General features: G+C 36.9%; 1 protein-coding gene across 2 annotated transcripts in view; it reads right to left on the minus strand.

Annotated features, from left to right (window-relative positions):
* Positions 1 to 16,937, minus strand: part of USO1 (USO1 vesicle transport factor) — a 90,767-nt gene that overhangs the window by 27,387 nt on the left and 46,443 nt on the right. For both annotated transcript variants that reach the window (XM_025386216.1, XM_025386215.1), the window contains 5 exons: positions 15,419 to 15,519; positions 15,030 to 15,132; positions 14,817 to 14,872; positions 11,483 to 11,603; positions 3,155 to 3,333 (listed from right to left, as the gene is read on the minus strand). In XM_025386216.1, coding sequence (XP_025242001.1) covers positions 3,155 to 3,333; positions 11,483 to 11,603; positions 14,817 to 14,872; positions 15,030 to 15,132; positions 15,419 to 15,519 — 560 coding nt within the window. The remainder of the gene's footprint in view (positions 1 to 3,154; positions 3,334 to 11,482; positions 11,604 to 14,816; positions 14,873 to 15,029; positions 15,133 to 15,418; positions 15,520 to 16,937) is intronic.

Genomic DNA, 16,937 nt, shown 5'->3' on the forward strand with positions numbered 1-16,937 from the left:
CAAACACAGTACTTGTAACAGTACATATTCAATAAGTAAATGGATGAATAAGTTACAGAGTGGCAGATTTCTTATCAAAGTTAATAATGAACTACCTAATAAGACAGCAGATCTGAAAAGAGAATGACCTGACGGGTGATAAATTTCCCCTCAACTGGAAATATTTAAAGAGAGGCTAAAACCAACAACTGGAGAGATGGTAAAAGATTCATGTATTAGGCATGGGGTGGGCTGCACTGATTGCTAATGCCAATTAAATTCCTATGATTCTATGATTACTTGGACTGTAAACTTAAAATTTCAGAAACATGAAAAAAAGTTATCTCAAATAACTAACACAGTTACGTCTCCAAATTAAAATATTTTATAACTAAAAAACTTTTCAAAAGATGTTTTCTTTAAATTTAGTCTGCAAAATTTGAATTAAAACTCTGCAAGCAGATCAATTTGTGTTTTCAATGGCTCAGAACACAATCATGATAACTGTGATGATGAATAGTTCCAATACAGAATGTGTATGTCCAAACAGGAAAACAATGATGCATTTTTATTTGGTGTATGATAGAGAACTTAAAATATAAGCAACTCTAAATAAAGTTATACATAAAGTATTCCAACAGGTTCTAACAGAATAGCAGAAGATAACTCCTGGCCTGTAAAGTCATGAGTGAATCTACTATTCAGTATTGCAGGTGGAGAATATATTAAAATGAATTAAACTCAGTTCCTTTGCTTTGGAGTTTATGGTCTTCACGACAAGTGTAAGAAAGAAAAGCTTTACTAAGCTACAGAAAGCCAGTTTATTCACTTTTGAAAAGTAAAGAATTCTTAAAAGAATCAATTTGTTATATAATGAGAATACTGTATTTTTCTGTTTACATGCTGTACTCTAATAATTTTTTGGTATTTTTTTTTTTCTGAGATAGGGTCTCACTCTGTTGCCCAGGCTGGAGTGCAGTGGCATGATTATGGTTCAATGCAGCCTCAACCTCCTGGGCTTAAGTGATCCTGCCCCTCAGCCTCCTGAGTAGTTGGGACAATGGGTGGACACCACCACACCGGGCTGATAAAGACCATGTTGCCCAGGCTGGTCTCAAACTCCTGAGCTCAAGTGACCCCCACTTGCCTCGGGCTCCCCAAGTGCTGGAATCACAGGTGTGAGTCACCACACCTAACCTACTTTACTTTTTAAACAGTGACACTTCCTTCAGAATAATTCTTTACATAGTACTCTAAACCATAAAACATGTTTAGCTTTCTCAAACAATTTAACTTTTCACTGTTTGATATGAAATACATGCTTTTGTACATCATCAGATTCTCTCACCCTATTTTTTTTTTTTTGAGACGGAGTCTCACACTGTTCCCTGGGCTGGAGTGAAGTGGCGCAATCTCGGTTCACTGCAACCTCCACCTCCCAGGTTCAAGTGATTCTCCTGCCTCAGCCTCCCAAATAGCTGGGGTTACAGGCGCCTGCCACCATGATCAGCTAATTATTTTTATTTTTAGTAGAGACGGCGTTTCACTATGTTGGCCAGACTGGTCTTGAACACCTGACCTCGTGATCCACCCGCCTCAGCCTCCCAAAGTGCTGGGATTACAGGCGTGAGCCACCGTGCCCGGCTCTCTCACCCTCTCTAATCACATTTTGGAAATTACTTTTCTGGAGGTATTTCCTTATTTAAGAAAGCAGTGTAGGCTGGGCATGTGGCTCACACCTATAACAGCAGCACTTTGGATGGCTGAGGCAGGAAAATTGCTTGAGCTCCGGAATTCCTGACTAGCCTGGCAATATAGTGAGACCTTATGTCTACTAAAAATAAAAAATCCAGTCAGGAGTGGTGGCTTGCGCCTGTAGTCCCAGTTACTCAGGATGCTGAGGTGGAGGGATTTCTTGAGCCAGGGAGGTTGAGGCTGTAATGAGCTGTGAGGATACCACTGCACTCAGCCTAGGCAACTAAGTGAGAACCTGTCTCTTAAACAAAACAAAACAAAGCAGTGTTAAACAAAGCTATCAAGCTTACCACTTGGTGACACTGGTTCTAAAACATTAAAAAACTATTAACTTCTTGAAATGTATAATACCAACAACTGAAAACGGAAATGATAAGCTGGGAGTACAAATAGACTCTGTGACTAAGTTCGCCTGTAAAATACTTTTCTAACAGTTTTTAGGCATATTCTAACTAGGGTAACTGCATAATTTATAATGCAAACGAGGACACTTTTGAAGTGAAAGAGGACGCCATTAGTAATTACAAAACGAATACCGTACTGGCAAACTGTGGCACAGATTACCCTAATTATCAATCAATCCTATGCGGGCAACTTCCATGGCATGGGACAACATTCAGACTCTAATTACTAGAGGAGCTAACCATCTAGTTAGGTCCAAAACGTCCGAGAGACACAGGTGTAATTCAGAGACATTCAAAGGCCCACAAGAATTATGAGTTCATAAGTGAGGAGACTAGTATAAACTTAAGAGTTTGGAGAAGGAGGATTCAATAAAGGAGTAAGTAACTTCAAAGAACTTCAAAATTTTCTCTGATGAGGAAATAATTTGGGATCCTACTGTCCTCACTTTTATTATTACCACTAAGCTTTCACCATAGAGCATCAATAAATCACAGGTGGTCTGTCAATTTAACATGTATTGGACTTAAAACTCAAACTATCATCTTTGAGGGCAGGACATGATCATTCATTTCCTAGTATCCAGTGCCTGGCTCTCAGTAAATGCTTACTGAATGAATTTATTTGAACTTAATACTTTGAATATTAAAATTTATCCTATCAGAGCCCTAAATGAAGAAAGCAGGTTTTTAAAAATTCAAATCAACAATCTATCCTATTATTCCCTAATGTAAAATCCATCAGGAAACTGTATGTCTGAATTTGCTTTAAAATCATACAGCAAAGCGAGGAATAAATGATGAAACAAAATTGCCAGATGTTAATAACCGTCAAAGCTAAGTAATGGGTAGGCAGAATCTTTAGCTGGAGGATAATTGCAAATTTCCATATTAAAGTGTTTTTAAGTCAACCTGAAACCCATCAAATATTCTGGATTTATCAAATACAAGCAATTTTCTTCTCTTTGTAAATATCACTGTCAAAATTCTTACCACATTTATGTCTAAGGATAGTATACCTGTAGCATTAGATGTAGATTGGTCACTTTCTGTGCAGACCAGCCAGAATTTTCATCTCCAACTTCAAACCAAGGTTTCATACGTTGAATATATGAGCCTTCTTTAAAAAAATTTTGATTGGAGTTGTTGTTTTTTAACAAGTTTTGGAGCAAAATCAAACAATCTTCAACTACTATACCTGGGAAATAATGTAACACACAAGTGTTAAGGCTGATAAACCCTGACACAAAACTCTCAAACATTTTTAAAAAGATAAATCTCCATGCTCAGCATCTCTTCAATATGGCGAGACAGATAGATAGTCTGTTCTGACACCTGATGGCCACAGGCCATAATCTGCACGCTCTCTCAGGTACCCTAAAGATCTCTTGACTTCTACGTCAAGTACCCAGTTGCCTTAGTAACTCATCGTTTATCTTCAAATCCCAGCTTAAACATCATTTCTTCAGCAGTGATTACCAAGACTACAGGAATAGGTTAGTGTCACGAGTTACATGCTCTTACAGTAGCCTACTCCTTTTATTATTAGGTAGTGTTTGTCTTCTCCACTAGATTATAATTCACAAACGCTTATAAACAGCCTACTTACTTCTGTATCTTTAGCAGAGACAGAGACATGATATCATGTATGTACACAGTACTTAACTATTAAACATTTGTTGAATGAATCAACCGTATCTTATCTGATTTCTAAGAAGCTCTTAACATTGTCTCTTCCTTGAAACTTCCCTTGGCTTCTAAAACATTACTCTTTCCTGATTTTCCTTACAGCTCTGCAGGTTCTCAATCTTTCATTGTTTCTCTCCTCCATGGTTTTATCCTTTTTCTTCTTTGTTTACAGCATATACTCTCCAGGGCAGTTTCATCCACACTACAGCTTTCACTATTATCACAGTGAAAACTCTCCAACTGATCTCTACTTTACCAAGTATTATAATAGATTAACGAATGACCTCCATTTCTCCTGGTAAACATATTGACTGATGCTGGACGCTGTAAGTAACGACGAGTAAGCTCATCTGGTACATCAACACTTTTACTCCTAATAGTTGAGCTGTATGTTGACAAAAATCAATTATTTTTTTTAAAAAAGACTCATTTTTTTAGAGCAGTTTTAGGCTTATAGGAAAACTAAGTACAAATGGAGTTTCTCTACACAGACATCTACTTATTGGTTCTAGACTTCTGCAATAAAGCAAGTATCACAATAAAGTGAGTTCCACAAATTTTTTGGTTTCTTAGTGTATACAAAAGTTATGTTTACACTATAATGTAATTTATTAAGTGTGCAATAGCATTATGTCCAAAGAATGTACATACCTTAATTTAAAAATATTTCATTGCTAAAAAATGCTAATGACCACCTGAGCCTTCAGTGAGTCATTTTACTCCCAGTAGAAATTCTTTCAAAATTGGAGTCAATTCTCTCAAACCCTGACACTGCTTTATCAACTAAGCTGATGTAATATTCTAAATCCTTTGTTGTCATTTCACCAATGTTCACAGCATCTTCACCACTTTCTTTGCTTATCCATAAGTAATAACCTCTCATCTGTTAAAGTTTGATGACGAGATTGCAAAAATTCAATCACATTTTCAGGCTCCACTTCTAATTCTCTTGTTATTTATACCTTATCTTCAGTTGGTTCCTCCACTAAAGTCTTTAACCCCTCCAAGTCATCCATGACGGTTGTTGGAGTCAACTTCTTCCAAACTCTTGACTTCCCACGAATTACAAATGTTCTTAATGGTATCTAGAATGGTAAATCCTTTCCAGAAGGTTTTAAATTTACTTTGCCCAGATGCATCAGAGAAATCACTGTCTATGGCGCTACAGCTTTATGAAATGTATTTCTTAAATATTAAGACTTGAAAGTCAAAATTGCTGGGTGCAGTGGCTCATGCCTATAATCCCAGCACTTTGGGAGGCTGAGGTGGATGTATCAGTTGAGGTCAGGAGTTCGAGGCCAGCCTGGCCAACGTGGTGAAACTCTGTCTCTACTAAATTACAAAAATTAGCTGGGCATGGTGGTGCATGCCTGTAATCCCAGCTACTCACGAGGCTGAGGTACGAGAATTGCGTGAGCCGAGATTGTACCACTGCACTCCAGCCTGGGGGACAGAGTAAGACTCCATCTCAAAAAAAGAAAAAAAAAAAAAAAAAAAAAAAAAAGAAGTCAAAATTTCTCCTTGATCCAGGGGCTGCAAAATGCATGTTGTATTAACAGCATGAAAACAATATTATTGGCCGGGCACAGTGTCTCACATCTGTAATCCCAGCACTTTGGGAGGCCATGCAGGCGAATCACAAGGTCAGGAGTTCGAGACCAGCCTGGCCAACATAGTGACACCCCGTCTCTACTAAAAAAAAATACAAAAAATTAGCCGGGCACAGTATTGGGTGCCTGTAATGTTACCTATTCAGGAGGCTAAGGCAGGAGAATCACTTGAACCTAGGAGGCAGAGGTTGCAGTGAGCCGAGATTGCACCACTGCACACCAGTCCAGGTGACAGTGCGAGACATCTCAAAAAAAAGAAAACAGTATTATTCTCTTTGTACATCTCCATCAGAGCTCTTGGGTGATCAGGTGCATTGTCAATGAGAAGTAATATTTTGAAAATCTTTTTTTTTTTAAAGCACTGGGCTTAGAAAAAAAATGCTCTTAAATAGATGTGTAAGAGATGTGTGTTCAGTAAATGTGTGTTCAGTAAATCATGCTCTTACATAGATGTGCTGTCTTCCAGGCTTTGTTGTCCATTTATAGAGCGCAGGCAGAGTAGATTTAGTATATTTAAGGGTCCTAGGATTTTCAGAATGGTAAGTGAGCGCTGGCTTCGACTTAAAGTCAACAGCTGCACTAGCTCTTAACAAGAAAGTCAGCTTGTCCTTTGAAGCTCTGAAGCCCGGAGGTGACTTCTCTCCAGATACAAAAGTTCTAGATGGCATCTTCTTCTAATAGAAGGCTGTTTTGTCTACACTGAAAATTTAGCATAATTCATCAATTATCTTAACTAAATCTTCTGGATAAACTTGCTGAAGTTTCTACATCAGCACTTGCTGCTTTGCCTCGTACTTTTGTTAGGGAGACAGCTTCTTTCCTTAAATCTCATGCAGCAACATCTGCTAGTTTCATGCTTGTTAATACAACATCCCTTCTTCCAACTTTCCTTGTGCAGCTTGTTCACCTCTCTCAGTCTACAAAGAATTGAAGAGTCAGGGTGTCACTCTGGATTAGGCTTGGCTTAATGAAGTGTTGTGGCTGGTTTCATTTTCAATCTGGACTACTAAAACTTTCTCTATATCAGCAATAAGCCTGTTTTGCTTTCTAATTATTCATGTGTTCACTAGAGTAGAACTTTTTATTTTCTTCAAGAATGTTTCCTTTGCATTCACAACTTGGCAATTTGGTGCAAAAGGTCTAGCTTCTGGCCTCAGGTTTTAACATGCCTTCCTCTGTATCTTCAGCAGAGAAAGCTTAATCATTTCTAGCTTTTGATTAAAAGTGAGAGATATACAACTCTTCTTTCACTTCAAAACTTAGAGGCCACTGTAGGGTTATTAATTTGCCTGATTTCAATATTGTCATGTCTTAGGGAATAGGGAGGCCGGTGGCGGGGGGCGGGGCGGGGGGTAGAGAGGGAGAGAGAGAAAGGATGGGCCAGTCTGTGGAGCTGTCAGAATGCATATAACATTTTTGCTTAAGTTTGCCCTCTTATATGGGCACTGTTTGTGGTACCCCAAAACAATTACAATAGTAACATCAAAAATCACTGATCACATCACCGTAACAGATATAATAATGCAACGTTTGAAATATTAATTGTAACAGAGACATGAAGTGAGGGCGTGCTGTTGGATAAATGGAGTCAACAGACTTATTCAATGCAGGGTTGACACAAGCCTTCAGTTGGTAAAAAATATACTCCCCGGGAAATGCAATGAGACAATGTATGCCTGTACTCTCCAGTTCCCCTATCATTAATATATTGCATTAATATGGTACACTTCTTACAATTCATAAATATTAATACACTATTATTAAAGTCCACAGTTTACATTAAGGTTCACTCTCTGTGCTATAAAGTTCTATGGGTTTTAACAAAAGTATAATCTCTTGTCTCCACCATTACAGTATCATACAGAATAGTTTCATGGCCCTAAAAAAATAACCTGAGCTTCACCTATTCATCCCTTCCTTCCTCTATCCTCAAATCCCTGGCAACCACGGATCTAAATATATATGGTCCACATAGTCTTGCCTTTTCCAGAATGTCACATACAGCCGACTCTTGAACAGCTGGGTTTGAACTGTATGGGTCCACTTACATGTATGTTTTCTTCCTCTCTGCCATCCCTGAAACAGCAAGACTAATCCTTCCTTTTGTTCCTCAGCTTACTCAACATAAAGATGACAAGGATGAAGACCTTTATGATAATCCATTTACTTAATGAACAGCAAATACATTTTCTCTTCCCTCTGATTTTAATGTTTTCTTTTTTCTACCTTATTTTACTGTAAGAAGAGTATATAATACATACAACATGCAAAATGTATTACTTGACTGCTTATGTTATTGGTAAGGCTTCTGGTAAACATAGTCTATTAGTGGTTAAGTTTTGGAGGAGCCAAAAGTTAAAAGCAGATTTTCAACTGTCTGGGGCATTGGTGTCCCTAAACCTTAAGTTATTCAAGGGTCAACTATAGTTGGAATAATACATCATGTAGCTTTTTCAGACTGGTTTATTTTACTTAGCAATGTGCCTTTATGCTTCCTTCATGTCCTTTCATGGTTTGATAACCCTTTTCTTTTCATTGCTAAATAACATTCCATTGTATGGATGTAGTACAGTTTATCTATCCATTCAATTCCTGAAGGACATCTTGGTTGCTTCCAAATCTTGGCAATTATGAACAAAGGTGCTGTAATATTAATGTGCAGGTTTTTGTGTGAATATGTCTTAAACCAATTTGGGTAAATACCAAAGAGTGTGATTGTTGAGTCGTAAGACTATGTTTAGCTTTGTGAGAAACCACTAAACTGTTTTCTAAAGTAGTTGTACCATTTTGCATTCCTATCAGCAACAAATGTGTTTTTGTTGTTCCACATCTTCGCCATCATTTGGTGTTGTCAATGTTTTCTTTAGTTTTCCTCATTCTAAAAGGTATGTAGTGATATCTCATTGTTTTAATTTGCAGTTCCCTAGTGACATATAATGTTGAGCATCTTTTCATATGGTCATTTGCCATGTGTGTATCGTTTTGGTGAGATGTCTGTTCAGATCGTTTGCCTATCTTTAAATGGGGTTATTTTCTTATTTTTCAGTTTTAACGGTTCTAAATATATTTTAGATACAAGTCCCTTTTCAAACATGTGTTTTGCAAATATTTTCTTCCAGTATGTGAAGTGTCTTTTCATTCTCTCAACAGAATCTTTTGCAGGACACAAGTTTTCAGCTTTAATGAAGTCTCATCTATCAATTTTTTTTCTATGGATCACACTTTTGGTATTGTATCTAAGAATCAATTGTTTCATTCACAAACCTAACATGCTATTTGCACTGGTTATTAATTAAATACTATATAAAACTACCAAAATATGTGTGAAAACAGTTATTTTTCTGAAAATTAAATTTAAGTCTTTGGCAAAACTCAATGAAAGGAAGTCACTAAAAATACAGCTGTTAAATATGGATAATACAATTCTAAAAGATAGAGAAGTAATTTTAAAAACCCAGAAATATCCTGCAATCTATTTTAAAGAAATCAAAATGCAAATCCTACATGATATATTATAGGTGTGATGTATGCAAGGAAGATGATGAAAAACTTTAATCAGCATACTCATATTCAAAGTAGTAGTTCTGGCCCTATTCCAAAGACGAGTACATAAATATACACCTTTATTTTATTACATTTAACTTTAAAATGCTTAAGGTGCACATTTTAAATGCTTTTAAAGAATTCCTGATTTAACCAGACCTAATCTCTCCAGATTAGAGGCTTCCTTACCTCCTATTGATGAACCACGGGGCTCCTCATCTTATGAGGAGGAACCACTCTATCTGCCTCTTAGGGAGGACCATAAATATCTATTAAATTATTGTCTGCCATTAGGACCATCGGAAGGCTTTGAAGGAAAAAGCATGTCAAAAGCCCTCACTACAACTAGCAGGCCTTCTTTCCAGCGTGCATCTTAGTGAACCCTAGAGCCTTAATGGCCACTAATCACTCACAAAGAGCCACTGAGACTTGTCTTAGCAATTAGGAAAACTTAGCAAATTCTACCTTTCCTTAAACCCCTATTTTCTTCAATTGCCTCCAAAAATGTACACCTCCCTGGTCATCTCTGCTTTCCCAGTTTTTCATTTTACAATAGTTTGCATTTCCCCTCTCCCATTTAATCTCCTTTCACACCCTTTCATGATGCCATTGCCAACTCTCAGATATTGGTTAATAAAACACGCTATAACCTCAATTATATCTTGAAATGCTCCTTTTCTTTAAAGAATCTGCTTTATCTTGCGATGTTCTCAAGTGAAAGTAATTCATGTTCTCAATCCCATGTACCTTAGAGTCAGTATGTTGAATCTATGACCCTCCCGCCCAGTGTACTTTCAAGAGACCACAGTTCCTCTACTCTCATAAAATACTCCTGTTCCCTCGAGGCTTGGCTATATGGCTGTACCATCTCTTATTACTTCTCATTACAGATATGTAACAAATTCATAGTCACCATCCTTTGACCACAGAAAACATCACTGGCATCTTGCTCAAAGTCTTCTTTCTCTAAGCTCTGCTGTCATACTTAATTTTAATTTCAACAGCAACCTGTCTAATACCTAGACCACTCAGTTTTTTTTGCCTCATCTTTGGCGATAATCCTCTCTTACTAAAACCTATTTTTGCCGGGCGCGGTGGCTCACGCCTGTAATCCCAGCACTTTGGGAGGCCAAGGCGGGTGGATCACGAGGTCGGGAGATCGAGACCATCCTGGCTAACACGGTGAAACCCCATCTCTACTAAAAATACAAAAAATTAGCCGGGCGTGGTGGTGCGCGCCTGTAGTCCCAGCTACTCGGAGGCTGAGGCAGGAGAATGGTGTGAACCCAGGAGGCGGAGCTTGCAGTGAGCCGAGATGGTGCCACTGCACTCCAGCCTGGGCGACAAAGTGAGACTCTGTCTCAAAAAAAAAAAAACCCTATTTTTGTGGCGCAAGTATTTTCAACACATTTTTTTCTATGGCTTCCTTGAATCTCTTAGTCCATCAACCAGATGCCTTTCTCCCTACTTTTAGAAACCCCCTTCTGTTTTTATTTCCTTCCCTATCTAGCTTAGATTACAGAGATCTTCATTTCTTCCACTCTACAGGAGTGGAATATACTCTGTTCTCTTGTCTCACTGTCTTTCATAGCACCTTCCCAGAAAAGGCCCAACCCTGTGAAAAACTATGAGTTTTGTTTCTATATTTGCACCTAGGCAGCTGAGTGCTGCTAGGGGAGAAAATAAATTACATACTCAAGTAGTTTGTGCTGTTGTAAAATCATGGTGAATACCCTTAATGGGGCCCTTATCCCCCGCTTTTTCTTTTTTGAGGCAGAGTCTCATTCTGTTACCCAGGCTGGAGTACAGTGGTGCGATCTCAGCTCACTGAAATCTCCACCTCCTGGGTTCAAGTGATTCTTGTTTCTCAGCCTCCCAGGTACCTGGGATCACAGGTGTTTACCACCACGCCCAGCTAATTTTTGTATTTTTAGCAGAGATGAGGTTTTGCCATGTTGGCCTGACTGGTTGTGAACTCCTGGCCTAAAGTTATCCACCCACCTTGGCCTCCCAAAGTGCTGGCATTACAGGTGTGAGCCATCAAGCCCAGCTGGGGTCCATATCACTTTGAAAATCTTCCTAATTATAATAGTTAACTAGCTCTCTTATTCTCCAAAAGACTATTTCTAACCTTTCCCATTAATTGTCAATTGTGTCTTCCCTATTCACTCAGTATATAATTCTGCCTTCAACTCAACTCCCTATCATCAAATCTGCAAAAGGACATGCATAATAATCTATAGCTTCAGAAAAATAGAAGAAATGTAGCAATGCAGTATTTGAAGAGATATAGGTGAGATTTTCTAAATGAGGAAAGACGCCAACCTAGATTGCAAAAGCCTAACAAATATGAAACAGGACAAAGAGAAATCGATAGTCAACATGCTATAGTGAAAGAAAAAGAGTATAAATAAGAGTTCCCATTTCTCCCTCCAACTGTACTCCCTATACCCTAACAATTTAGTGAGGACAAAAGGAATGTCTTCAAATTTCTTCATACTATACCTCCATCACTGTTCCCCTCCTCTGAAATAATGTCCAGTAGTCTCTCAAAAGCATTTTCAAAAGCAACAATTTTCTGGATTGCACCATTGCTTCTTGTTAGTGCCTGCAGTAGTAAGACGCCCTATACAGAAGAAAGAGAATGTTTAGTGTAGTACAACATTTATGAGACATTTTAAAATTACTTCAAAAATCACAGAATTTTAGAACTGGCAGGGATTTTGCAAGTCCAACTCCTTTACTTTATACATAAGGAAAACAAGAACAGAATAGTTAAGCAATTTGTCTCCCTAAGGTTATAAATCTCAAAGAGACAGAGACTAGACTAGAATCCTCATCTAACAATTCCTAGGTCAGTTATCTTTCAACTTTATGATATAAATACGCTAGAATTCCTTTATAATATTCATTAACCACTACATAGCTTTCATTGTAGCTTAAGAGTTGAGCATGAAAGTATCTGTCTCAGGAATGTCACTGCACATGCTTCAAAATAGTAATAATGAAAAACTTGCAATTCAATAACATAAATCAACGAACACCACCAAATTCTAGTAGAGAAAGTTCAGAAATTCTTGTAAATATCTGGCCTCCAAATCCCCAAAACTTGATTCTAAGTCAAAAGAAAAAAGGAAGATGAAAATTGATGCTTTACGAATGGCATGTCCAACACAAGACAATTCACAGCAGCCTTTGCCTCTGACTTCCAGTTTTTCTCAGCTCCTGGTAAGCTGGATATAGTTTACATATTTTATAATCTCTTTATCATTCAAGAAAAACTCACTATTCCCATTTTTGCTTATTTTGGTATTAAGCAATTTATGAGCCCCTAAGTGTTAAATAATAGCATGATGGTAAAAGAGACAAGAAATATTTTACGAAAAAAGCACAGATATTATTGCAGAGGAAGAAGAATAGCAAATAGGTAATAAAAAAGTCCCACAGAGGCAAACCAGCTGTTGGCTATCAGTACTGAGTAGGTAAGTATTCATATAAGACAAAAAATGCCCATGACTTTATTGGGCTTATTCCACTCATTTTCTTGTCAACTTTCAACATTAATATGGGAGAAAAAGGTGAAAAGTTATTTTTGGATGTCAAATTCTCCCACTTAATGCTGCCAATTTCAGTTTAACTACTAACAAAGAGAAGAAGAAATACAGTGGAGAAAACATTTAGGCTCTGAGTTAGATAAAGTGGGTTTAAAAACTGGTTGCCCAAACACTGCCTGTTCCTCAAAAACTAATGAAAAAAAAAAAAAAAAAACAAAAACTGGTTGCCCTACTGACTAGTTGTGCCAACTTTAAGCAAATTACATGAATTTATAGTATACTCATGTAATATCTCTGTCACAGGTTTTTATAAAGACTAGAGGAGATAAGTTCTACAGAACCCACTAGCTTTCAAGGTCTTAGTATATTTTAGTTTCTTTTCTCTTTATCCTCTTGAATAGGTTTATCAAAATAAAAATACATGGTTACAAAACATGCAAAAACCAAAAATCTAAACATTACAACAAAAACAGAACTTAATCTGCGATCATAAAATTAATAAAAACCAATATAAATAGACACGTATTTCTCCGTCTCAAATAAAAGTTGAGGAAAAAAGGTTAGGAGCAGAATAAAAAGGTAAAGAGTTAAAGGAAAACAGGAGATTTCAGAATTAATTCAGTTATTATTATTATTTTTTTGAGACAGAGTTTCTTTCTTGTTGCCCAGGCTGGAGTGCAATGGCACAGTCTCGACTCACTGCAACCTCCGCCTCCCAGGTTCAAGTGATTCTCCTGCCTCAGCCTCCCAAGTAGCTGGTATTACAGGTGCCCGCCACTTTGCCCAGTTAATTTTTTGTATGTTTAGTGAGACGGGATTTCACCATGTTGACCAGGCTGGTCTCAAACTCCTGACCTCAGGTGATCCACCCGTCTCGGCCTTTCAAAGTGCTGGGATTACAGGTGTGAGCCACCACGCCTGGCCTAATGCAGTTATTTTTAAAGAGCACTTTTATATCTGAAAATGAAAATAAGTGGTAATGAAACTAAATGATGTGGGGAGACGTAATTTATGATTTGCATGATATCCTCTTATTTAAACTGTGGGACATGAAAAGAACAGAAGCTTTAAAGATACACAATCAGATTTCAGTCAAGGAAAGATATCCCAAATTCCTAATAGATAGATAACTATTTAAGTAAGACAATTCTTAAAACATGACATTTAAATACGAAAGATAAAAAATGTCCTTCTCATAAGTTACATACTATATTAAGTTCACTACCTATAATACTGAATCGATACACATATTACAAAATTTTAAGTACAACAAATTTTAAAAACTGTATCCACAGACTGAGTTAAGAATGCTTCAGTTTTGTCTCTGCTTTGTCATTAACCAGTTATAAGGCTAAGAGCAATCCAAATGATATTTACTAAGACTTATGATGAAAAACTTATAGGGCCAATACCATAAATAAAAAGATGAGTAAGATATGGCTAACAAAGAACACTTAACTTCACTTGGTTCTGTGGGTCTTGGGCATTTCACTATAAATATGGAGACTTAATTAGCTTGATATGATCTCCTAGCTCCAGAATTTAATTTTTCTAATTGCTATTTTAAGTATTACAGAATTTTTATGAAGTTATAGGTAACAATAGAGAAAAATGCTTATGCAACAAAACATACAGCATCAATACAAAAATATTCACTTATATGCAAATATAAAATAAATCAGAATGGAAAATAAGTCCAGAGCAAATCAGGCTCCATGATTAACAAGGCAAATCCTTAGAAATACACAATCAAATAAGGGCGAGGATTCCAAACATAATGCTTTGTTGGGTTGACACAGTTCAATGTCTGGAGGTATCTCCTCTACTCTTTAGGAGGAAAAGGAAATTCTGGAGGTAGAGTTTGGTGTCAAATACAACCTTTCAGCAGATAGTATAAGAAATCCTAAACTAATGAAAGAAATAAATTTGAACGGCAAAATGGTTTGTCTAACCCAAAATACTGGATAGCCAGAAAAGAATGAAACAATGTGGCCTTGTATACAACTTTAAAAGGTCATTACTCCAGCCAGGCTCAGTGGCTCATGTCTGTAATCCCAGCATCTTGGGAGGCCGAGACGGGAGGACTGCTCGAGCCCAGAAATTCAAGACAAACCTGGGCAACATAGAGAGACCCCCATCTCTAATTTTGAATTAAAAAAAAATTTTGTTTTTTAAAAGTCATTACTCCAACTTTCTAACTCTAACTTCCTAAAACTCAACAACAAGGATATGCGAGAGAAAAAAAAGCCACATATTTTTGTATTTCTTTTTCAAATTTAACTTACATCATTACGTATAACTTCCCTGGAATCCGCTAGTAAGTCCATCAATCTTGAAACACCTAGAACATACAACCATGTGAAAAATGCTGGCAGACCAAAAATACAAATAGTGACTCAAATTATTAACAATTTACTAACACACCATTTCAGTCCCTTTCTCTAGGAAATGATACTCATGTTTTAATCAAAATAATATAAAACAGGTAAGTCACTTACCCATAGGACTGACTAAAATAATTTGTTGCACCTGAGGCCCTAGTTGTTTTAAAAGAGAAGTAAGGAGCTTCACACCAGGCCAGCGGACATGGAAATCAAACTCCTGCAATATGAGAATTTAAAATATTTAACATCTATAATTCACATTTTCAAGAAAAACATCTTTTCCACTAATAGTAATTTGTACCAGAAACTACAAGTAAAACACGCAAGTTTAGCATACTTTAAGTGATTACATAGTTCTTGAAACATGCATGTGGATCTCTTGTTATAATACAATAAACTTCACTACCTTCAAAGATATATACATGTTACTTCCTCAATAACAACCAAAAGGCAACAAAAGCAGCTTTATTAAGATGACAAAAACATCAAGGTTCCCTATTTACCTCCAATAAAGATAACAGAAGAGTGACATTTTCTTGCTGCTTAATGAAAATTTCTGTAAATTGGCTTCCCAGATCTTCACTCTGTCTTGTGGAATTTTCTTCTGTAATATTCAAAAATAAAGAATCTCAATTTAATAGTAGGTTATTTTAAATTATCTTTTCATTGAAGAGTTAAGCGTAAATGATAATTTTCCTGGTAAACAACTCAACACTGGAATAGTGTGGCTGGCAGCAATATCACAATTATTATGTAAAGCTATATCCTTAAAATAATGTTCAAATTCATTTAAATACATTTTATTGGTTAAATATTTAAATATGATATCTAAAAAAAGGATATTTAAATATTCATATTTTCTCAAGGACATTTTTAAGTTACCCTTCTATTAGCGCATAAGGAAACAACTTGGGATAGAAATAGTCTATCTAGAATGTGGTAGTGGTTACACTTTTGTATACTTCTGCCCAAACTCAGACTACAATTCAGACTAAATTTTATTGTATATAAGTTGTATCTCAAAACCCTTGTCCCCAAAACAATATTGAACATATAGTCCTTGCTGATTGTTAGTGTTACTGGGTTAAATAATTTAATTATGAAATTAAACCAATCTACTCCAGATTTCTCAGTATCTTTTGCATATATATCTCCTACAAAATTCTTTGGCAATAAAATCAGAATTTGACATCTAGTTTCTTTATTGTTTAAAGGATTTTACATTTGTCTTTAGTGTTTAAATGTCTTTTAATTAAAGTATTTGTTGTTTCAATGTACTACGTCAAAAAAAAAAAAAGTAAAAGATCACAAAAAATGAAAGCAACAACTGTCAAAGCAAATTACTTAAGATCTGCCTGTATTATAAACTCAAATTAGAGATGCAAGCATACTACTTCCCATTCTTTCACTCACACCAGACACAGCTAATTAATCACAGCACTGGCTGAGCATCAGAATCCTTTTCCATATAGTACCCCAGTAAGTGACTATAAGCCAATGGAGCTGGCAGTCAAGATCAAACCCATTATCCCTCAGAAAGTTCTTTTCTAAATGTGAGGAAAAAAACCCAGCAGATGACAGGAAAAGCAACAATCCAAGATTGACAGTCAGACAGTCATAATCCCATCTAATTGTTTACAGAGGAAAAAGAAGAGACCAAAAGTAGAAATGAAATGTTTTCCAATTGATTAATTACCTAAATATGCTGGGTTTATCCTTCAGAAACTCCAAGAAATATTTCTCTTAAAGAATTCACAAGGCCGGGCGCGGTGGTTCAAGCCTGTAATCCCAGCACTTTGGGAGGCCGAGACGGGTGGATCACGAGGTCAGGAGATCGAGACCATCCTGGCTAACACAATGAAACCCCGTCTCTACTAAAAATACAAAAAAATTAGCCGGGCGTGGTGGCGGCGCCTGTAGTCCCAGCTACTTGGGAGGCTGAGGCAGGAGAATGGCGGAAACCCGGGAGGCGGAGCTTGCAGTGAGCCGAGATCGCGCCACTGCACTCCAGCCTGGGCGACA

Source organism: Theropithecus gelada, chromosome 5 (assembly GCF_003255815.1).
Source record: "Theropithecus gelada isolate Dixy chromosome 5, Tgel_1.0, whole genome shotgun sequence".
Lineage (NCBI taxonomy): Eukaryota > Metazoa > Chordata > Mammalia > Primates > Cercopithecidae > Theropithecus > Theropithecus gelada.